Source organism: Amphiprion ocellaris, chromosome 8, assembly GCF_022539595.1.
Source record: "Amphiprion ocellaris isolate individual 3 ecotype Okinawa chromosome 8, ASM2253959v1, whole genome shotgun sequence".
In the NCBI taxonomy this organism is placed as follows: Eukaryota; Metazoa; Chordata; class Actinopteri; family Pomacentridae; genus Amphiprion; species Amphiprion ocellaris.
In genome coordinates, this window is record NC_072773.1 from 10,249,109 (window position 1) to 10,273,939 (window position 24,831).

The 24,831-nt window shown below is 39.1% G+C and overlaps 1 protein-coding gene across 4 annotated transcripts in view; it reads right to left on the reverse strand.

Moving 5' to 3' along the window:
* The window catches only part of prkcz (protein kinase C, zeta), a 120,277-nt gene that overhangs the window by 13,824 nt on the left and 81,622 nt on the right, over positions 1 to 24,831 (reverse strand). For all 4 annotated transcript variants that reach the window (XM_023276271.3, XM_055012622.1, XM_055012623.1 and 1 more), the window contains 7 exons: positions 22,020 to 22,117; positions 20,551 to 20,637; positions 18,071 to 18,206; positions 17,761 to 17,848; positions 16,477 to 16,596; positions 8,756 to 8,835; positions 7,012 to 7,101 (listed from right to left, as the gene is read on the reverse strand). In XM_023276271.3, the coding sequence (XP_023132039.1) occupies positions 7,012 to 7,101; positions 8,756 to 8,835; positions 16,477 to 16,596; positions 17,761 to 17,848; positions 18,071 to 18,206; positions 20,551 to 20,637; positions 22,020 to 22,117 (699 nt within the window). The remainder of the gene's footprint in view (positions 1 to 7,011; positions 7,102 to 8,755; positions 8,836 to 16,476; positions 16,597 to 17,760; positions 17,849 to 18,070; positions 18,207 to 20,550; positions 20,638 to 22,019; positions 22,118 to 24,831) is intronic.

Genomic DNA, 24,831 nt, shown 5'->3' on the forward strand with positions numbered 1-24,831 from the left:
AAAGTCTTCTAGAGAGTCGATGTAAACAAAGCAGAGCTTTGTAACCTTCTGGTCTGAAAACGTGTGGAAATGGAGAGCACTGTCGTTAACTCTTTCACAGGCAAACTGATCCATCCTTAAACTATCAAGTTGTGGCTGCCGTGCACAGCTCTTTATCAATATGGAAGAGACAGTGAAGAACAGATCCAACAATGACAACAATAAAACAATTAAAGGTGTTTATGAAATTCTATTTTTGAAGTCACTCTTCGTGTCACATTCATTAAGGCTAAGACGGTCATATTGAATATTGCTCTTCTCTTTACAGTCACTGTGTTGTCTGGGTTAATAAACAGAAAAGTCAAGCTTTTAAAACTGTCATCAACATGAACACAACAGATCTGATATTTAATTGAGCCACGGTTCTCAGATTCAGTCATTTCATTTTCACAATGTCATCATTAACTATTAACCTTGATGGTTTACGTTGACCATGAAAACATATGAGCAGATTGTTTTTTTTGGTGTCATCATGTACGGGAACAGCACTGCTTGTGACTGACCAGCCCTGCAGAGGGTGCTGAGGTCAGCAGAGCGTACCATAGAGACACCAGGAGGAGTGTGGCCAGGGCGAACAGGATCATGAAGGATCTTCAACACCCTCACAACGAACTGTTGGAGTGGCTACGCTCTGGCCGACGCCTTCGCCTCATCACGGCGAAAACAGAGAGACTCAGGAGGAGCTTTTCCCCTCAAGCTGTCAGAACCGTCAACTCTAACCTCCAGTCAGCAGCTCACAGACAGGGACTATAAACACACAACGTTGCACATCCACATCACACAGACTGCACATTCTCTATGTGAACGCAGTCTCACTTTTGCACATCCGCTACCTTTTGCACAGTGTACATGACAAAAATATGTCCATTTTACCTGTCTGTTCTTGTATATTATAGTTTTACCTATTAATATTTTTTGTATTTTTTTGTTATTATTTATATTTTTCTTTTGTATTTTATATTTTTACCTATTTTAACATTTTGTATTTACAAAGCCTGATGGACAGTCATTGCATTTCACTGCCATATTGTATATGTATGTGACAAATTTAAAAAAATCTAATGCAATCTCATCTAATCTAATCATGTTTAGCTCATGATGCAAAATACTTCATTTGGTTAAGGTGCAAAATAAAATGGCTATAATGAGACATATTTAGGATGGCTCCATTTCTGACAGTGTTCAGGGCCCGAAATAATACGAGTGTTCCAATTTCAATGCTTTTCTGAGTGAAAAAGTGGACATGGCTCTTCATATTTGGCACAAATCAGCTGGACTACGTGGAGGTGGCTTATCTGAATCACTGCTGTGGTGCTCATACGGGTCACTGAGAGAAACCAACAACCTGTTGTGGTGTTTAGTTCTGAATACTGTTGAGGAATTTATTAAACACTCGTGACTTGTTTCTTGTATATGTGTGTGTGTGTGTGTCTGTGTTTAGTTCCTACAAAGCCCCTGGCTCTGGTTTCTGTGCTTCATTAGTGTTATTGGTTCAAAGAGCTTTCTGAGAACGACTTCAAACAAACAACAAACAGAAAACAACTCACTTTCTCTCTTTGTATCTCTTCCTATCGCTCCCTCTCCATCAAATTGGCCCACCTTCCCTAAATCTCTCCCTCTCTCTGTATTTGCTAATTTCTTTTTCAGCTTTTTCCGCACCTACCTACACTCCTGTCAGTTTCACCCCCTCACATCCTGTCTCCATCTTTCTCCTCTTCGCCTGTGTCTGTCTTACTCATTGTCAATTCTTTTATCTTTTCACATCCCTCTCCTCTCTCCTCCTACTTTCTCCAGTCTCTCTGATGTGTTGTTGGGCAGGCTGCAGCTCTGTGTGGTGGTAATGAAGTGTACTGAAGGCCTGGAACGAGCCTGGAACCTTCACACACACCGCAAGTGTCCCTGAGGCCAGAGGGGCACATGAAAGAGGTAAGTGAGCGCCAGAGCTATACAGGCGAGCCACCAGTTCTCACATCACAGCACCTGTCAGTGAGTGAGTGTGTGTGTGTGTGTGTGTGTGTGTGTGTGTTTGCATTCCAATGGCATCGATGCTTTCAGAACATGACTGGACGATGCGGCAGTCAGCCTGATCTGAGGCAGGCGTTAATGTGACTGGAGACACACTGCAGTCAACCCACCTGGAATCATGCATCACACACATACACTACCATTCAAAAGTTTGGGGTCGGCCAGGCAATTCCATGTTTTCCATGAAAACTCACACATTTATGTGCTAGCATAATCGCACAAGGGTTTTCTAATCATCAATTAGCCTTTCAACACCATTATCCTAACACAATGTAGCATTAGAACACAGGAGTGATGGTTGCTGGTAATGGGCCTCTGTACCCCTATGGAGATATTCCATTAAAAATCAGCCATTTCACATTAAAGAGGCTCTCTCAAAGTGGACAAATAATATACTTAATTTTTATTCAAGGATTGAAGTAATAAAGATGTCCATTCTGCCAAGAATACAAGATACTATATCTGTTTATGTCGCTTCCTATCAAAATTCCAATTTCCCAGTTCCACGACTGGGATAAACAAATATCCCGATTCATTTAGAGAGAACAAAAACCTCAAATTAAGTACTCAACATTAACAGCTTGTAAAAAAAAAAGGGTGTATGTCGTTGCCAAATCTCTGAAATTACTATTTTGCGGCCCAACTTAAAGCATTAGTACAGTGGTGTGATCATTCTTGTGGGGCGAGGTGGAAGGAAATGGAGAGCGCATGTGGAAAAATTACTGTACAAGCTTTGATTGGGGACCAAAAATTAATGCTATCCTGCCAGAAAGAACTTACCCCATTACGTTTTTTACTTTATCAACATGGTTCAAATTGTTAAAAGATCTAAAGTTTATGAAGCAAACTTGGGTACTTAGATGGGTGGCTTTTGATTCAGAATTTAAGCCCAATCAAATGGATTCAAAATTTAAAGATTGGATTCAGAAAGGAATGACTGCTTATTGTAGGATAATGGACAAGAATACATGTCAGACAAAATATAACTTGAAATCAATAGATTCTTATAGATATCTACAATTAAGACAATACGTAAGTGCAAAATTACAAAATCCAGAAAATTCAAAACTCATCCAGTTAATAATTTTGATTTCTCAAGCCTATACCAAGGCACAGAAGTCAATTATTTCCAAGTTGTACCAAACTTTAGTAGCTAGTAAAGGGACCTCAGCAGATTATATTAGAATCTGATGGGAGAAAGAAATAAATATTGACATATCACTTGAACAATGGGACAGTATATGTAAAACCGTCTATACCACTTCTTGCTCTGCTCACTGGCGAGAGTTTAGTTGGAAAAACATGGTATTTTATAACTCCAAAGCAACAACCAAAGGTAAATTCAGCCAGTTCTACATGTTGGAGGGGATGTGGTGAGGATGGTGCTCATCATACACACATTTTTTGGTCCTGTATAAAAATAAGACCCTATTGGACTGAAGTCAGACTGAAAATGGAAGAAATTTTAGGTTTTAAAATATCCCAATCAATGCTAAAATTGTACTCTGGAGATCTACCTACAGACTTGACAAATATTTACTTAAAATTCTTATTACCAGAGCAAAAAAAGCAATCACTCGCAAATGGCTCCAAACTGACTCTCCAAAAGTTGAGGACTTGCTGGAAGTTATGAAAGAAACTCATACGTTGGAGAGGTTAAACATTCATGTTAAGGCTACAACCAGAACTCTATTCTGCTAGATGGGGCAAATGGTCAAAAATGTGTAATGCATGATTCATGCCAACCTGGAAACCACAATGACAAGGTTTTGTTTTGGTTTTTTTTAACTTTATTCTCAATTGCAAGTGAATTTGTAATATTGCATTAATGTCGACTGTAACTGTTATGTTCTTATGTTATAATTAATATTAATAAAAATAAAGTATCAAAAAAAATCTGCCATTTCCAGCCAGAATAGTCATTTACCACATAAACAATGTCTAGACTGTATTTCTGATTAATTTAAAGCCATCATCATTGAAAAAAGCTGCTTTTCTTTGTAAAATAAGGACATTTCTAAGTAACCACAAACTTTTGAACGGTAGTGTACAGACACACTAACAGAGTTTCACTTAATCACACATTCTGAGTGGTTCTTCAGCTCTCTCTGTTGTCCTCCACAGAACTGTACAAGCACATCTCCACAAGAACAAGGAGATTAACATCAGAGAGGCCAAGTACCTTCACTTCACTGCAGGTTTGAATTGTAGGAGTGAAACAACTTTTCAAATATCCTGCTGCTTTTTGTACTGATCTGCTGTCAGACAGCAAACATCACACACAGAAACATGTAAAAGTTGATGTATGCTGACTTCAGTGGGCCAATTGACAACCTGCAGCTGTGTGAACAGGATTAGTTTTTTTGTGACGCATTGACAGTAGAAGTCAATCAACTACCGAGGAGCCCAAGACCCCCCAGGGCCCAAAATCCAGGTTTACTCCTGATTACTTGACCCTATATAATTTGATTAATCGCAAAGGTGTCAGAGTTATCAGTATTTGGACCACTTGAGTATATAAATGTCAGTTGTGCATTCTCTGCTTTAAAGAAGCAATCCATCCCCATTTTAAAAGGTTGCCAGGGTGGGGCATGTATAGAGGAAGGCTGATTTATAATAAGCATTTTATCTAATTGCTTTAATTTTAGTTCAATGCCTGCAGTCTTTGTTTTTCTGTTGTTAATGCTGATGTTAAAAGCATCCACAACATGCAGTACAAAAGACATTTTGTTTCCTTCCTAAATGTGATCTCAGCATCAGTGAAAAATAAGTCAAAGCAATGAAATCCAGTTCTATCTGCCTTCAAATGATCAATTTCTTCTCAGTGCTCATCAACCTGACACCTCTCTGGCAGTAAAGAACTGTGCATTTGGAGACGGAATAAAAGAGGACGGCAGGTAAATGATATTCAAATGTGTCATCTCTTCAGAGAGAAAACTCTGCGCTCCCGCAGGAAATGTCTGATGAATATTAATATGTGGTAACAACAGTAGCGGCGTTCCAGGCCTGTCAGGTCTGGAGACAGGTTTCTAGTTTGAGGGCAGAGAGCGTCGCTTCTCCACCTCTCACAGCTTTGTCAACTTGTTTTCCCTCTGCACTACGTGGGAGCTTTGTCGCTGGGCTCAGGATTTCTCTCCGCTTTGATATCTCTCCCCAGTTTGCCTTTGGTGTATACTTCACAGGCACTGAGACAGCACTCATTAACACACTCTGACAATGGTTTTCCTCCTCTTTTATGCCACTATACTACCTGCCACTCCACCTAATTGTCCCATGAGGGACACAGCAACAATGAGGATAGAGAAATGCTCTTAATTCACCTTATATTAGCATTTGTGCTAATGTCTGATAAAGCAGCATAATAGGGCTTTTCTAAAGTAAATGTAAAGTGGAAAAACTGGAATAAGTCCAATTGGAACAGTTTTAGAAAAAAACCTTCATTCGCATAGTGATAGAGGAATAAAGCTGCCCCTCATTAGCTTGTATTAATGGTTTAAAATATGGCTATCTAATAAAATCACAAAGTTACTTCTCATTAAATACAGAAACTGAATGGTTATCAAGCATCATAAGCATATAGCTACATTTTTGGTAGTGTTTTCATGATTTAATGTTGAATTTCAATTTATCCTTTAAGATGAAAGCTAGAATATGTGTAAGAACTTGATGTGGAGGAGGCGATGGTTCAGACTAAGATATTTTGAGTCTTTGCACATGTCAGCAAGTCACTTTTTATACTTGGCTTAGTATCCAACCCTATTCAGTAATTACCTGATTAAAAGTAAGTAAAATGAAGAAGGCAAGATTCTAAAATGAATAAATTGGGAATGCAAACAAATTTGCACACTGATACTATTTTGTCGTAATCTAAAATTTCACTTTTTTTTGAGCACATCACAATTTCTGTTACATTATCTGTTATCAATTATGTTGTTCAACCCTGCTGATGAAAAACCGACTATATACAGACTTCAGCACAGAGTTTTGCACTGCGAAGGTCTTTAAAATTGCATAGCCTCGATTCTTCTTTCATGTCAGTTTCACATAATTTTGTGTGTCAGAGCTACACCATTTAATTACACAACTGTAACCTCAACACACACATCCGGTGCTCATGTTTCAGATAGCGTGAATGTGTGTGTGTCATTAGGAATTCACTTTTATTTGCCTTGTTGCTCCACAGTGGTGGTGGTGGGTGGGGGTGGAGGTTGGGGGAGGCATGCAGTGGGAGTCTACACATAATGCCTATGACTATATCATCCATTTTTAACCAATACGCACACACACACACACACACACACACACACACACACACACACACACACACACACACACACACACACACATGCATACATACACAAAGGGTTCCACTTCACTCATGTGCCTGTTCAGACTATAAACAGGAGGGTGTGTTCTCTGCGTTGTTTAAGCTCTTCATATACACAGCAGACACACATGATCAAGTGTGATGAAGGGAATTCAGAACGTGCAATGACAGCTGTGCCCTGTTCTCTCTCAGAGTTGACTGGCATTAAATGTGGGTGTGCAGTGTTTACTCTGTGTTTGTTGTTTTCACATTAGTTCTAAGTGAACTGACAGGTTGTAAAGCCAAACCCCAGATCAGTTGTCAGCAGCTGTCTATCATGAAGCAGCACACACCCAGATCTGTCCTATCCTTCCACCAAGCGCTTTATCAGTTTCAACTTGGGGCTCAGATCTCTATTTGGAAGTTGCAATCCAATGTTTTTTCTCTTTTATTAGAAGATTTTTAAACCGTCAGTTTGTTGGCTCGATTCGGATCTGCCATTATTAATCATACCAAGGGGAAAAATGAAGCAGAAACCAATTTAATCAAATCCATCCATCCATTATCTATACACTGGCAAAAAGTGAAATGACCACAACACACAATGATGTTTCCCCACTTTCCACTCAGTCAGCTCTTACCTGGTCCCAGTCTATACTGCGGAAAAATGTGTGTGACTTGATATCTGTAAAGCCCGCCTGGACCTGGCAACCCAGCCGTTCCTTAGGATCCTGTTCAAAACAGAACAGTTGGTCAGGAACATAACCAGCAGCTACTGTATTCAATAGAAATGTGATTATTCTTTAAAATTTTGCATGTAGACGTAGACAAGCAGGGGGGTTGTCTACTTTACATGTACACTGAAGTTCAGGGTAGACTATGTCAAAAGATAGTACCTCTCATATTTCACGCTATTCATACTCCTATGAGAATGAAGCAATCCCCAAGTATACAATTACTGATGATGCTGGCCCTAGCTGTTACATCACACACTGCATGTCTGTGTCCATGCAGGGCATTTCTGTTTCTATTTCTTTCTTCTTCTATTTCTCATGCGGTAGATCATTTAATCATCCTACAAATTATATTTGCTATTGGAGCTTTTACCAAAATGTACACTCTCAGAATACTAAAAGTTTTTCAACAAAAGAAATTGTTGAAGGTCTTTTGAACTTCTTCACCAAAGTCAAACTCCCATTTTACTTCTGTAGAGAGCAGAGCGAATGAAAGACTGTCATGGGAACCACATGCTTTCAGCTCATATTCTCCTTCTTCAAACTACATTCCTGCCTGTGTATTAATGCACGCACACACACACACACACACACACGCAACCACATACAAATTACTCAGTAGACACATAGACATTACTACCAACACCCTCAAACAAATTCAGTTGCATACATTTATTCCACTGGTCTCCGATGCTCTATAATGCTCTATAATACAGCAGAAACTGAACAACGGAAAAATGTTTATGTGTATGTATTTGCTCCATAGGCCAAATATGTGAAAACAGCCCAATGTTCTGGAAAATATTAAAAATGACAATTCTGAAGCAAGGCCCCAGATTAGGAGCCAAATAACAACACAGAATGCATATTTTCATGCTGTAAGACCAGTGTCAAAGCCAGCAGTTATAGTGGGTTTTAAAGGGGATTTTATATATATATATATATATATATATATATATATATATATATATATATATATATATATATATATACACACACGCACAAAGTTTGGACACACATTCTCATTCAATCGTTATTTCATACATTGTATATTAATACTGAAGACATAAAAACTATAAAAGAATATATGTGGAATTATTTAATGAATGAGAAGGTGTGCCCAAACTTTAGTAGTTGACTGGTGTGTACATATATATATATATATATATATATATATATATATATATATATATATAGTTAGTCTTTTTGCTCTATACTATGCTAAGCTGGGCTAATTACTTAGCTCTTAGCTCTAGCTATGATGCACAGATGTGACATCAGCAGCAGCAATTACCAATTATTCTTGTCATGCCATTTAATCAGCAACAGTCAGATTGATAGTAAATAGCAGATAGTCAGTATGACAAATAGCAATTTATCTTCTTTCATATCAAGTGGCCCAACACAGTCCTGGCCCCTTGACTGAGAAACCCTCACATGGATTACAGTATATGCTACAGATCTTGTGTGGGGTATACTAGTTTTAATGTCTTACTACCAAAATGATGCAGGAAGAAACATACAGTCGGTCTGAGCCAAATACAGAGGCCTTCCCCGACTGCCCATAACACAGCCCCAGTTCTTGGCAGTGATCCCACACATGGTGATTTGAGAGAAAGAGAGAGGGCTGATGGGAGAGGACTCCTCTCACCTTGTTTAGAAAGCCCTTGAGCACGCTGGCAGCTTTCACCGACAGAGACCTTGGGATGCGGATGGGTTTCTCAAGAATAACTGTTGGCAGAAAAAAGAAGAAGGACAGCAACAAAAGAAAAGAGTGAGTGAGTGTGTGAGAGAGAGAGAGAGAGAGACAATAAAAAGACAATCGTGAGCAGGGAGGAGGATGATTCACAGTCCAATCTGCCTGTGGGTGACCATGTCTGCTGCGTGGGAGTCAGAGGAAGGGAGGAGATACAGAGGACACTATTCTGTTCTTTCTCTCACTTTTTATGGTCTACTAATAGCCTTGAGACTCCCACAGCTAAACAATGTCATACTCACAAGAAGAAATACACTGAAAAATAGTTTTTTTTCCCCTCAAAACCTAAATCCAAGGATGTGGCACTGCTTTTGAGATTAGTGCTTCACTCTGGTTTTTTTTTCAATTACCGTTCAAGGTGATGTGACCACTGCAAGTTCATACTACTTACTCCCCATTTAAGACCCAATGTTTCAAAATAAGATAAATGGGTGCTGCGCAGAGAAACAGACATGTTTGACAAGGAAAAAAAGGAGATGACAATCAGCAAATGTCATTGTTCTAAAGTGTGTCCTCTTACTTTCATTCGTGTTGACGTATAAGACAAGCGTTTCACGGAATATATATATGAGACATGACGAGACAAAAAGAAAGACAATAACAATAAGAAACACAGGCAAATACAGGCATAAGTAGTTGACAGAAGGTATGTGAGTGAAATAAAACAGTTCCATTTGCATTTTCTCATTGTACCACGCATGCAAGCAGAAATATGTGTGTGTAGGAGGTGTGTATGTATGTGTAATGACAAAGGGGAAAGACGGGGACAAAGTTAGAGAAAGAAAGATAAACATATTAATATATTGAAATCAACCGAAATGTTTGTCTTGACAGAATAACACATCAGAACTTTCTTTTTTCTCCTGTCTTCCCTTCTCCTTCATCTTTGATTTTTCCCCTAAACTAGGCAACTCCCAGACCCTGTTATTACCCTGTGGAGCTGTTCCTCAATAAACTACAGTGCCCATATTTTTATTGATAAAGGATTAGAGTTTTCCAGTGTGACAGTGAAAGTTACAGGAACAAAGTTAATCAAATGAGTAGAGTTAGATCATTGTTGATTTTTGATCTTTTCATGGGATCAGCTAACAAAAATGTAAATATTTTGTTTATATTAGCATTATTATGGAAATCACAATATCCAACTTTAAGCCAGTTTCTAATTGATATACATTGAAATGCAAGACAGAGCATTCATGTATTTTTCTCACATACATTATTCATTTATTTATTTTATTTTATTGTGGCTCCCTCTTCAGGAAAACCCAGTCAGCCCTCTATGGTTCATTTTAACTTCTTATCGTGAAACACTGGGAAAGGTACACCCAAAACACCAGCCACCAGGTACACCAGCCTCTCCTCTGGCACTCTTCAACACTACAGCTGTTTAATTATTGGATGCTGTCACAAAACAGCCAGATGAGATGGCAGTTTAATGTTTTTGGAGTCTAATTGATACACTGTCATCTCTGTTACTATTGAGCAGTTTTTGCTAATGCCTAGACACTGAGACTTTAACTTTGAGATACAGTATGCTGAAAGCTAATCAGTGGACTGAGATTATCTTTTCCTTTTCTTAAACTACAGTTTCCAAAGTCAAAAGTAATCTTTAATGCTCAGAAGTCATCCCAAAACAAGTGTTAGCATTCCAGCCTTATTTGGTCAAATAAACGACATCATTTTCAGGCTTTGACGTGAATACCACCGTGTGGCTGATTTCACCACGGATTCAAATGTTTACCAGTCTTTAGGTGTCTGTCTAAAGCCCCGGACTTGGCATGTGGTGCATTGATTCCCAAAGTAAGGGCTGGCACAGGGTCTAGCTAGCTGGCATATGGCTGGGTGGCTCCTATAGTGAGAGGGTTAGTTTCCGTTGGCAGGCATTCATCCAGAAACCTGCTGCTCTACCGGTAAGACCGCCAGGAGGATGGTACTGGTGGCAGATGCTAGCCATGGTGCCGCGCTATGCTCCTGACAGTCACAGCTGAGACATAATGCGTCACACTGTAGTATGGAGGAATTTCTGTTTTTGAGGCCTGTGTGGGTGGTTGTGTGATGGGGAGGGAGGGGGGAGGAAAAGGGGGTGTGCCATGAACAGGGACCATATGGCTTGACGACACAAAAATGCAAAAAGAAGGACAGAAATTGAGGTTCCTCTACCCTGAGGGTGTGATCTCACCCAGAGTATGTTGTCTGCTGATTTCTAATAGTGAACCGGTCACCCCACTAAATCTGATATTTGAACTTGGCCAGTCTAATTTATGATTATCACAGTGCTAAAACTATTGAATGAGTGCCTTGATAGGAGGGCACAAAGATCCATTGCAAATAATCACTTTAATGCTAAAACGTTCTCCATCTTCATGTGAAGATGAAATCCTAATTCTCCAGAGATACATGTAGAGATGTCTGCAGGTCTACACAGAGACGGACAGGTGTGATGAGTAAGTGCAGGTCAACAAAAGGACATGCAGGCCTCCCAAATTGGAATAGAACTCTCTGTGGACTTACACTACCATTCAAAAGTTTGGGGTCACCCAGGCAATTCCACATTTTCCATGAAAAGTCACACTTTTATTCATATGCTAACATAATTGTACAAGGGTTTTCTAGTCATCAATTAGCCTTTCAACACCATTAGTTAACGCAATGTACCATTAGAACACAGGAGTGATAGTTGCTGAAATGGGCCTCCGTAGCCCTATGTAGGTATTCCATTATCCAGGGTCAGGCATATGGGTTCTGTAAAGCGTCTTGAGACTATTTGACTGTAATTGGCACTATATAAATAAAATTGAATTGAATTGAATTAAAAAATCTGCCATTTCCCGCTAAAATAGACATTAACCACATAAACAATGTGTAGATTGGATTTGTGATTTATTTAATGCTATCTTCATTGAAAAAAAATGCTTTTCTTTCAAAAACAAGGACATTTATAAGTGACCCCAAACTGTTCACTTTCTATAAGTGACCTACCAAGGATGCATGCTTGCACAGATCTGATTGGATGACCAGGTGCATAGATGGATGTTGACAGATTGTGTTGTACAAAAATTTGATGAGTTTCACGATGTGTTTTTTGTGTAGTTTGGTGAAGATTTTTCAGCCCCAGCCATTTGAGTGTTATTCCAGTAGTTTCACTGAGATGAATACGGGGGCTGCATTTTTAAAAAAAACTTTTCTAGTATTAATCTCAGTCTGAACATAGTATTAACTGTAAAATCTACAAAACCTTGTTCCACAAACCAAGACTTGTTTCTGTCCTTTGCTTTGATATTTTTAGCTTCTGTGCTAACTGGCAATGAAGTCGACTGAACATCTTTTGAAACCAAACTTTTGCTGCTGCTTAGTTTATTTACGCATCCCTCAGGTAAATCATGAGATACTGTTATTCTTCCCTCAGCTCATTTTGTCATGCAAAGCTTTATAAATAACGACGTCATCGAATGTTAACAGACACCTCCTTATACTAACAAGATAAGAATTATGACACAATGTTCCACCAACAGAGGACATGCTCATACTATATAGTTTGCTGGACAGTTACCCTGTATTTGAAATGATAGAACACACAAAGCTGTGTTTTAGGGGTTGAGTTAACCCTAACCCTCAAAATTGAATCAACTGCCAAATGAAGCACACTAATGAAGACAACACTAAATTGTTCCACACATGCACATAAATCTTATCTACAATAAATGTCATGGTGTGCTGCCAAACTTCCAACGGTTCATAAGAGGTGGAGGAGCATACAACAGAAAATATGCGTGTGCAGAGATACACCATCGCACACACACTGCACACATAAGGTGAGAGCAAATTGTCCCTTTTCTGTGGTAAGATCCATGTACAGTTGTGAACAAAAGTTTACACACACTTGTAAAGACCATGTGTATCATACCAGTCTTGAGTTTCCAATGATTCCTATAACTCTGAATTTTCTCTGATTAAATAATTGCAACATATGAAGCTCTGTCACAAAAAACAATCATGCGATTTGTTTCTTTTATGGATTTTTTAAAGGCCATCTGGAAATATGACAAAATTTGCTGGATCAAAAATATACACACAGCAATGCTAATATTTGTTTAAACATCCTTTGGTCATTTTCAATTAGGTGCTTTTGGTAGCTATCTACAACTTGTGGTTCCATCTTTGACCACTTCTCCTGATGGAATTGGTACTGTTTAACTAAATTTGCGGCCTTTTTCACAGACTTGTTTCTTCAGCACAATCCACAGGTTCTTGATGGGGTTTAAGTTAGGACTTTAGAGATACCAGTTTAAACTCTTAACTGTGGCTTAATTTATCCATTTCTCTACTATTTTTGATGTGTGTTGGGGTCACTGTCCTGTTTGGAACACTCAACTGAATCCAAGATCCAACTGTCTCGCTGATGACTTTATATTTTCCTGAAGAATATAGAGGTAATCCTCCCTCTTCATTATTTCAATTTACTTTGTGTAAAGTACCAGTTCCACTGGCACCAAAACAGCCCCAGAACATAATACAACCAGCACCATGCTTGATGGTAGGCTTAGTAGGTTCTTGAAGTTAGAGGCCTCGCATTTTCTCCTACAAACATATTCCGGTCATTGTGGCCAAATAGCTCATTTTTTCTTTAATCTGAACAGAACTTTTGAAGGCCTTTTCTTTGTCCATGTGTTCAACAGCAAACTTCAGTCGAGCTTTAAGGTGTCACTTCTGAGGATGGGCTTTCTTCTTACACGGCAGCTTTTCAGCTCATGGTGATGTAAAACATGCTTAACTGTGGACACTGACACCTGTGTTCTAGCAGCCTTTAATTCATTGCAGACCTGCTTTTTGGTGATTCTTGGTTGTCTCTTGACAATCATGAACAATTGTCTCTCAGCAGCAGGTGATAGTTTTTGTTTTCTTCCTGATCATGGCAGTGACACAACTGTACCATGCAGGTAATTCAGATTCAGATTCAGATCCACAAAACTTTATTTGTCCCCAGGGGACAATTAAAAAGGCATTTAGAGCAGTCAGTGCAACAATGACATAATAAGAAATAGGGATAAATATATATACAAATCTAGAGCGAGTAATAAGAAAAAAAATAAAAAAGAGGAATAAGACATGAGTTGAGGAGGAGTTGGACTGCCCTGGGCACAAAGGTAGCGCTTCTCCTCTATGTCCTGCATGCAGGGCAGCGAAGCCATCGAACAGAAGGAAGCCACTCAAATGCTGAGAAGAGAGCATGTGAGGGGTCACGGATGATCCGGTTTGCCAGTGTACATGTTAAATGTTCATACACTGCAGACAGAGTTCTGAGAGGCAGTCCTATGATTTTTGAGCAGACAGTGACAGTCCTCTGCAGGCGGTTTCTGTTCTGGAGGCTGATGGAGTAGAACCAGCAGGTGATGGAGAAGGTGATGGTGCTCTCTATGGAGGAGTAATAGAATGCCTGGAGAATGTTCTTATTTACTCCAAAAGAGTTGAGCTTCCTTAGGAGATACTGCCTCTGGTGACATTTCCTGATAATCTCCTCTGTTTTGGAGGAGAATTTCAGCTGGCTGTCAAAGATGGTACCCGGATATTTGTATTCCTCCACAAGCTCAACAGGCATCCCATGGATGGTGGTGGTGACAGCTGTAGCCAGCGCCATCTGCTTGTTGGAAAAGGTCACCACCATCTCCTTGGTTTTTTTAACATTCAGCTCCAGACAAGAGTCATCACACCACTCCACAAACTCCTGGAGGACTGAGCTGTGGGACTGAGAAGGTCCTGACAGCAGAGACAGGAAGACTGTGTCATCTGCATATTTGACCAGGTGGGAATTGGGCTGTGTGGATCTGCAGTCATCCATGTATAGGATGAAGAGTAGCGGAGAGAGGACACAGCCTTGAGGAGAACCAGTGGAGTGTTGTAGATTAGAGAAGGTGTTGTTGACCTGCACTCTCTGTGATCTGTAGGTTAAAAAGTCCAGTATCCACAGGACAAGCTGATCATCCAGGTGGAAGCGGGAGGAGAGTTTTGTGAGCCAGGATGTGAGGCTGGAGGGTGTTAAATGCCGAGGAGAAGTCGTCAAACAGAAGTCTCACTGAAGTATTCGGGTGTTCCAGGTGACGGTGTAAAGTGTCCAGAATGAGTATTTTGGCATCATCAACACCTCTGCTTGAATGACATGCAAATTGGAGAGGGTCAGTCTGTGAGTTAGTTACTCCGATGACGTGATGTTTCACGATTCTCTCCATTGCCTTCATCACGAGGGAGATGAGAGCCACAGGTCTGAAGTCATTGAGTACTTGGGTTGTACTCTTCTTGGGGATGGGGATGACTGTGGAATGTTTCCACAACTGAGGAACTGTAGCGCTATCAAGGGAGTTTTGGAAGAGGGTCTGAAACACACCTCCCAGCTGTTCTGCACAGTGCCTGAGCACACAACCACTGAGTGTTGTCCGGGCCGAATGAACTGGTCTCTCTAGTTCTCCTAGTTCTTCTAATATTTAACAAACAATGGTTTGCAAAGTTGATTTTGGGATGTGTAGCTGCTTTGGAATGGCTCCAAGTGGCTTTCTTGACTTGTTTAAGTCAGTGATTTGCTTTTTCAGATCCTCCTCCTTCCTCAGACTTTCCTACAGTAGTGTTTGTAGCTGATTCTCATGAGTGTATCAAATGGGCCGTTTTTAAATTAGCTCTGAGTAGTCATCAACTGTAGTCCAGTGCAAGTACTCTTGAAAAGGTAAGAGGTAATGCCACTAAGAAAATCGGATTAGCACAGCTTTCTACATCACCAAAACTTACAATTCAAGTTTCTATGTGTATATTTTTGACCCAGCAGATTTTGTCATATTTTCAGAAGATCTACAATAAATCTATGAAAAAAACAAAATGTATGATTGTTTTTGTGTGTATGTATGTGTGTTTGATTTTACGTGTGTGACAAAGACAAATTGTCTTTACAAGTGTACAGAAACGTTTGTTCATGACTAGATACAACAAACTGTTAAACACGTGTCACTCTTTCATACATCAAGAAAACCAGCCTGCTTTTTATTCTCACCGCAATGCATTTCTGCACTCATCCAATGGAGCTGAAGGAACTTAACCAGTCCAAGGGTAGAATTTTCTTAATCCATTAAGGACCATATAATCTCTCAACTGAATTTGAAACACACAAATCACTAAATTAGATTCCAAGGTAGAAAAATGTGCAAATAAAGAATTTGCAGAGGGGAAATAAACACACAGGAGTGTTTTTACCAACAACAAATATAAGAAACAGTGTGATTTCAGGTTCTACAACTGTTATTGCTTTGGGCCTTGTTCAACTGCTCTATATCACTCATGTAACTTTATTCAAATGCTAAGAGATGCCAAAAAACTAAAACAAAATAAGAGTGGACTGCAAACTGCAGACGCAAATGTATATAGCGCAATTTACTTTGAATGTGGTTGTCAACTTAAAAACCTATGTTCATAATAATCGTTTAAAATTACTTTTAAATAACATGGAAATACTAATTAGAGAAACTAATTAAGTTAGAAACTTAGGTTTATGATACTACTCATCTATTTTCTTTAGTTGGTGACTCCAAGCATGGTTTTGTAGGGTGTACGTACATTGCAAAATTCCTCTGTCTCACCTTGAAAGAGGTACTCCTCTGTGTTCATGTCAGGATTGTCGGTGATAATGTCAAATGGGGACCTTCCAGCCATCATCTCAAACATCAGCACGCCCAGAGCCCACCAGTCCACACTGAAGCCTGGGAGGGCAAAGAAAAACAAATGATATTCATTCAGAAATGGGTTTGCCATGAAAGCACTGCTCAATTCTGCTTTTGACAGAGATGTTATACACGCAACATATCAGGAAATCACAAACCGAGGCTGATTTGGTCACTAGTGAATACTAAGTACAGTATTCTGCAAAAGTGTTAGACACTAATTTCTTATGAGCAAAGGCAATGTGTTACATTACATGTTACCTAATACTTATTACTCAGCTGTAAGCTCCGTCAAAGGAACATTTACACAACTGTAAAATGATCCACACACATGTGCTGCCTATTTTCTGTATGATGCAGTACATGGTTCTTTATGACTCTGACTGTCTTTATGGTCTTGTTGTCATGTACAAAGAATTTGGGATTTGATTTCATTGGAATTTCCATCGGGATGAATAATCGAATAATCTATCTATCTATCTATCTATCTATCTATCTATCTATCTATCTATCTATCTATCTATCTATCTATCTATCTATCTATCTATCTATCTATCTATCTATCTATCTATCTATCTATCTATCTATCTATCTATCTATTGCATGATGGATAAGAACCTAACATACTGTGCATGCCAGTGTACAAAGCAGCTGGGAGTGCTAAGGTGTCTTATGGTTTGTTTATAATGTTCACTTTACTGTCACAGCTATGACTTTTGCATTTAAAATGTATAGACGTAGAAAACTATCAAATTATTACTTGTATTTTACCACAGAATTTCAAAACATACTGTTACATATTATTACAAAATATTGCATATAATATCCAACAATCTGGAAGGATTTACAACCCATGCAGTAGCAGCTAGCTTAACATTAGCCTCAGTAACTGCACACCACTCTCCAGATAGAAAAAGACCTCAGAAGTGTGGTTTGACACCTTCTGACTGGGTGACTCCTGAACACATGCACACGCATGGCTATCATTAGCAAGCCAGTTGAGAACATGCAACATTTAAGCAACTTTTGAGAAACAGGGAGTTGAATTTCTCCTGCTTTGGTAGAGAGCCGACCTGTGTTAATGTAACTGTAATTTAAATACTGAATTTGTAATTGTAGTCCTTTACACTACTTGAGAATAGGATGACATTAAATTAGTCTGTTACTAAGTAAATTTCTGCTTAACAGTGTACCTGTACTCACCATAGTCCTCTCCTCTGAGGATCTCCGGTGCAATGTAGTTGGGAGTTCCACAGAAAGTACTGGTGGTGTCTCCTGGTCTGATCCCCTCCTAAGCGAGGGTGGAGGAAGAGGAAGAAGAAAGAGAAAACAGCAGTTGCAGAGATGAAAGAAGCAGTGTGAAGGATGTCATGTGCAGCAGAACATGGTGAATGGCGGGATGAAAAAATAAAACTAAAAAAACAGAGGCCCTTTTAGAGCCAGTCAATTCTGACCTCCTGCATTATTGATAACTGTGCAGTCTCCTAGAAAAAAAAATCAATACATGTCTTACCTTGCACATGCCATAGTCTGTGAGCTTGATGTGTCCCTCATGGTCCAAGAGAACGTTGTCCAGCTTCAGATCGCGGTAGATGATGCCCTTTTCATGTAGGAAGTTCAGAGCAATACAGATTTCAGCAGCATAAAATCTGTGAAGAAGCAGAGAGAAAAGCGGAGAATAACGTGCCTGACCTGTCATCTAGTGCCATCATCAGGCCAAAGATTTCCACTTGTACACAGGACCTTGGTATAGACCTTGGTAGCTGACATGTTGCTGTTGTTCTCTGTACATAACCCCCAAATGTCACAATTTCAGAGAATTCAGGAAATTTTAAATAGACTAATAACAAATGTGCAGCACTTTCAGCACAGCACACGTGTGATCTCAATTTTGCCACAATAATGTAACGGCATAAAGTCCACAACTTTATTCATTTATTTTCCAGTTAGCGCTGTTCTTCAGTAGTGCTGCCATCATTGTAATTAGGAAAAGGGGGCACTGCGGCTCTATCCGTAATGGCCCTGTCATGTTCAAATGAAGCCACCATAGGGAGTTTATGTCAGAATCCCAAAAAGCCACTTCTTTCAGAGAGAGTGGCTGAGGATGGGTCTCTCTGACTCTGTCTGGATGCTTGGACTTGTTTTTAGGCACAATGAATTGGAACTGATCTGACTGCATGAGCTTTAAACAAGTTTTTTTTTTTAAAACACTGGGAAATGTTCAGATACTGTGACAGCTAAAAGAATATGACCATTATGACCCGTGGTATCAGGTACCTAGATGTTAACACCAGATCCTTTACGTCTTGCAAGGTTTGAGTTGTGTCAGATGTATTGTAGCACACCCCACTCACAACCCACTCACAACCCACTCAGCTGGACTCTGTCAGTAGGTACTCATCACTGTTGACCGACAGGAAACCACAATCCTTTAAATAATCAAAGCCCCAATCCCAATGTATTTGGTGTGATGTGAAGTAACTCAACCAAAAACACATAAATATTTTTTTTTTAAAAAGGTCTATAAAAAAACCCAAAACATAATATATGAACATTTGGTTGTATCTACTTTATCCCTAAGTCTTAAAGTGTAAAGGGTTTTATAAGCAGATTAATGGTATGAAGATGATTCTCATTATGGTGAACAGAGACGTATTTATAGCAAACATTAGCCTTTAAAACCTCCATAGTTTTGGCCATGATTAAATGTGCTTGGTGTGCTTCTTTGGTGAGTCACTAGCATGTTTTCTCTCTGTGTGTAGGTAGTGTGCATTCTGTCTCCAGGAGATAAGCCTTCATTAACACTGACGAGCCTCTCTGTCTGCCTGCTGTAAATCCATGATTGTCAAACACTGAGGGAAAAGACTGTAGTGGAGCAGTGTTTGACAGAGAAATCACAAATCCCACATCGCTCCCCCACATTTTCACGGTGACAGCCTCCATTGTACATCGTTGTTTCATTGCTGCCATCAGACTGATAGACGCTGTGTCCTATCAGCAGTACCATCCATCGCCCACCGGCCCGCCTCCCCCACGGCGTGGGGGAATGTAGCACGGCTCTCTCTAAGAGCGCTGCTCATGAATATGTACAATCATTATGAGTGATTAACATGCTGCTTTGCATATGTACAACCACTGTCTCCAGAATCCAGATTGCAAGGGGCCGATAGGGGCCCAACGGTGCCTCTCTAAATTACCCAGCCTTTGATCCAGCATTTATCAGAGCCGCAGTTGGAGTGCCCCGCAACTAGACAGGCACAATGAATTATGGGTGCTCATTATATTTCTCAGAGGTGGAAAAAAAGTGTTAGGTTGGGTTTTGAAAATGTTGCCATGCTCATGAAGAGCTGTTAAAGCATCCGTTTAGTAGGAGTACTCCTAACTATGCTACTGAAGAGCACTTTAAATTGCAAAGAAGGTGCATTAAAAACCATCTTCAGCACAGACTTCTGCTGTTTTGCACAACAAAACCTGAGATCCTTTCATGAAACTGATGGTTTTTGACCTAACCAAAAGACAAATATTACACCAACCGTTATATTACAGTATACCATCATAAGAAACACAGATCACCCAAATGAACTGGCTTCATTAAGTCCATCCCAAAATAACTGGTCATTGCATAGATGTGTTTCCAGTGTAGCTAGAAGATTCTGCCATGTCAGAAGTAGGAAAATCTCATCTTAAATTCACCCACTTCAGTGTCGTCCTCTGATCTTGCAGTGTATTCCTGCAGGCCAGTAGTAGACAGATATTTAATTTTATTGTTGTATACAGAATTTGAGAAAGATTCAAAGAAAAATCACTTCACCTCATTTCTATTTAAAAATGCTACCTAACCATATAGCTCTAGGGATGATGAATTTTCCATGTGGGACGAATACACCTAAACACCATTTAATACATCTAAATATAGATGCTTAAATTCCAAACTGGGATTTCAATTTATTTTGATCATGTATGAAAACAGATGATGTACATCTGGATGTTTACCTTGCATGTTCTTCAGGGAGCTTCCTTTGTCGTTGCATATGAAACATCAAGTCCCCTCCATTCACATATTCAATCACCAGAAATAACCTGGAAACCATGGTGAAAAAGTTCATTAGCAAACCATTGATAATATTTACCAGCGGCTGGTTTAGACAATGAAGCATCATATCAGATGAAAAAAAATACATGCACAAAGTCTGCCTATATCACTTTGAATATATTTTTTCACGTTCTCTTTCTTGAGAGGACATCTTGCATCTTTTCAAAGGAAATTCTCCCAACAGAAATGTTTTCTGTTGAGTCATTGGTCCCTGTTTATTGTGAAAGAAATAAAACTGGGTCATAATGGCTGACATTTTTTTTAAATGTCCCAACAAATCAAAGAAGAAATTTAAAAAACACCAATGTATTATTCTTTTAATAAGGAGCCTATGGTCTCCATGGAAGCATGCAGTTTACGTTTCTGTGCCAAATAGCATAAAAGAGGCATTCTGATGAAGAACATAAATTTAGGTGAAATACAGCTTTAGTTTAGATTCAGTAGTAGTTTTAGATTAAATTGGCCAGTAGTGTGGTATCTAAAGCACCACAACTGTGTTTTCAGTCCTTTACTGACAAGCTACAACCAACTGTAGCAGAAACACGTGAGACTGCTATTGAATGGTTGGTGTTCATTGTTTGTTGTGTGACTCATTTATATGTTTGATGTTGTTTTTTTTTGACTCACTTTCAGAACACCTAGGCGTACATTAGATACTGCTATTGTGCAACATGCCTAAAAAACATCTAATATGGAAAAATGAAGGTGTTGCACAGTTCTAATCAATGTATTGAATCTTAAACCATCTCTTTTGGTCATGTGATCTTTACCAAGGCAAATGAAGGATTCACAAAACTTGACTTAAAGGACAATGACATCTGACAGAGAATGCCTGTGCTTTTTTTGCAAGCAAAAAACAAAGGGAGAGAAATATTAAGAAAACTATCAAATATAGCAAACGCCACAAATTAAACCTATTACAGTAATATAGTATCTGTAGAGCTATGAATTCAGAGTCAATGAGGTACATCAATGTCCATGAAAAAGAATAAATTTTCTTTGTTTGATATCACTATAGTGAGACTTCTTTGTCCAAGATTTGCCTTGAGGAAGGGGTAGTGGCTGAAAGTTTCTTTATAAAACACTTAGATCAGACTGAAGAATGCATACTTTCAAGCCTACTCCATGACACAATGGCATAAGACATTAGACAAGCCTTAGCAGCAGGATAAATTTCCACGGCATCTTCTGATAGTAATGAAATTATAGAAATGTACCTGTATTATTTTCTAATGTACAATAGACCATCATCACAAAGTAATACTTCATATTCCTGAAAAGTACTGTCAGGTACTATGAGCTGCAACTGAAACATATTGGCTTTAAAACAGTATGAGCTCTCGCAAAGTGTCAGCTTTATCACACTTACCGACTTTCTGTCTGGAAACAGGAGTGGAGGCCTACTAGGAAAGGATTAGTGGATGCCTGTTCAAACACATGCTTCTCTGTCTGCACCCAGTCAATATCCTGGAGAAATGAGGGGACAGAAGGAGATGGAGATGGCATGAAGAAAAGATAATGTATTATCAATCAATTTGTCTGATCAATAGGCCTTCTCAGACAGATGGAGATACACCATGTCACGGACATGCAGTCAGTCTTGAAGTAATTCAGTATTTTGGATTATTTCTTCCTTCAGCTGTTCAATTTAAGAGGGTGTACCTTGATGATGGCAGGGCAGCCAAACCTGTCCTGAAAGCCATCTACTAGGTCATTATAAAACACTTATTTACGGGTTTGTGGTGTTGTTCAAGTTGTAATGTTCAAATTGCTCTAAAAAATTTAATCAAACAAATCAAATGCAAAGGTTGTAATACAGAAAGAGATCACTGAATTACATTACTGATACATTTACATGCAAGCAAAGCAGCATGAGGTTCAATCATATACAGTTTGTACAGAGCTGCTCATTGTAGTGGTTTTCTTTATTTTTACTATTTTCTGGCTGCTTAAGACATTTCCATCATTGTATAAAGTTGTCATCAAGGCAAACAATGGCTACTGTGAGAAATCTGAATCTATCAATCATGGTTTCATATGTTTAACACTTTTTTGTTTGCTGCATAATTCCATACATCAGGACTGTGTTGCAGACATATTGTAAGAGTCATAACGAAAACAGACAATTAGAATCATGGAGTATACCCTTACAAAATCAGGTCTCTGCATGAGAAAACAAAGTGTGCGCGTAATATTGTTGTCAGTTGTTGTTTTAACCGCTGGTGCTTCAGTTATCGAGAGTTTTAGAAAGTGTTTAGCATGAGGCGAGGATGTTTTATGCTAATTTAAAGTGTCGTTAAATTGATGATAGTTAATGTTTTATGTGGGCTACAATAGAGTGTGTCTACATTTTGAGCTCCCCATGCAGTGCTCCTCTGTGGTTAATGGTTAATTTATACCACCACAATAGAGACCACATATTGTGCACACCATACAAAATTCATTGTGGTCAACTCATTACTAGCTGAAGAATATATAATCATGCAGAATCTGCCATCACAACGTTGGTACTTTCAGCTCCTTCAGTAGCTTATATTCAGTTGGTAGAAAGTTGTTACAAGCTTCGTTTGATGCCATGCATTAGACTGCTATTGAGATGAATTATTAAACTAATGTGCAGGAACAGAGCGATGAATAAATGGAAGGGAGAAGTCCAATCAAAACACTGGAAAGGCTTAGGGATTTCCTTAAATCTTCTTTATTTGGGCAAAACTGAATCTTTGTCACCGAGTAAAATTTGTTTTCTTCTTCAACTGTTCCTGAAAATTTGGATTTAAATACTGGATTTAAGTGTTCACATCAGTGGAAAAAATAAGATTATAAGCTGGGGAGGGAGACTTGGAGATGTGCAGATGTAGCATGATGCAGACACTCTTCACACTGACCCTTACTGTGGCTAGATAATAATCTCATCGGCTTGTTTGTGCCGAAGGAGTTTTATATTAAGCGATTGCGCCATCTAGTGGGCTCATATAACACAAACAGTAACAGGATGCAGCATGCTGTAGCAGCTCTTTAACAGCCTTCTTCTGTAAATTAATCTTTGATTCTTTATAAAAACAAAATGCATGAACGCTGCATCTAGTTCAATGTATGAATTGTGCTGAGGGAACGAATGAATAAACTTGCTTGTATGTTCTGATGGCATTTAACGGTGAGACGGGTGCAATGGCCTTCACACCAAATTGCTGTAAAGTTTATTCTGCGTTCTATCATATCAATAGTCCACTCGTGTTAACAAATTATTCTGCTCAGCATCACAGTCATCATCTACAACATGGATCAACTACTGGCCTCAAACACCTGTGGCACTCGTTTTGTTTGTTTGTTTGTTTGTTTTAGTATTCTATTTGTAATTGCATAGTCTTGTGAAACAGTCACTGTATTTCACTGCACATATTGTATGAGCATGTGACAATTAAAACCCTTGAATCTTGAATGTATTTTTTTTTCTTACTTCAAATTATGACAGATGAAACTGAAAAGATTTTGAGGCTGCGGTCACAACACAGGAGTTTTCATACTGAAATGCATCATGCAACTAAGTAGAAACTCACAATAGATGCAACAGATACTCCTATATCTAGCAATCAGGCAGCAGTGCTCCACCTCATGTGATCTTATGTGAAAGCAGATGTAAACAAAAGAGAGAATGCAGTGCTATGACCTGCTGGAACAGTCCTGCAGTAGTTTGCAGTGAGAAAAAAATATAAGTAAAAGGCTAAATGAGCCAGAATGAGAAAATGGTTGGAAGATTCAGTTGTCTGTTCTACCGCCTGTCAGTTTTTAAAATATGTTGCTAACGTTTCCCTTCAGGGTGAGAACACTGCTCCGAGCAGTACTGTGATAACTGAAACTAGCCTGATAATATATTAGATATTAATGGATGAGTCTGCAAGCAGTTTGGGAGGTTTTAATGAGGATCTGCAAATCCCTCACATTTCCAAATATTCTGGGCCCATCATTGGTTCAGACTGACATGTCAAACCAGACTTCTCCTCCGATTGTTAGAAACTGTTCCAACACTCCTGTGGTGTGAGGCTGGCTATTTAGGATAGCCCATATTATTGGGCTGCATTATGTCCTATCACACACAGACAGATATCTTAAAACATGGATAAATAACACCAAGAGTATCAAGCTGCATATCTGGGCACTCAGATGGTGGAGCAGGTTAAACC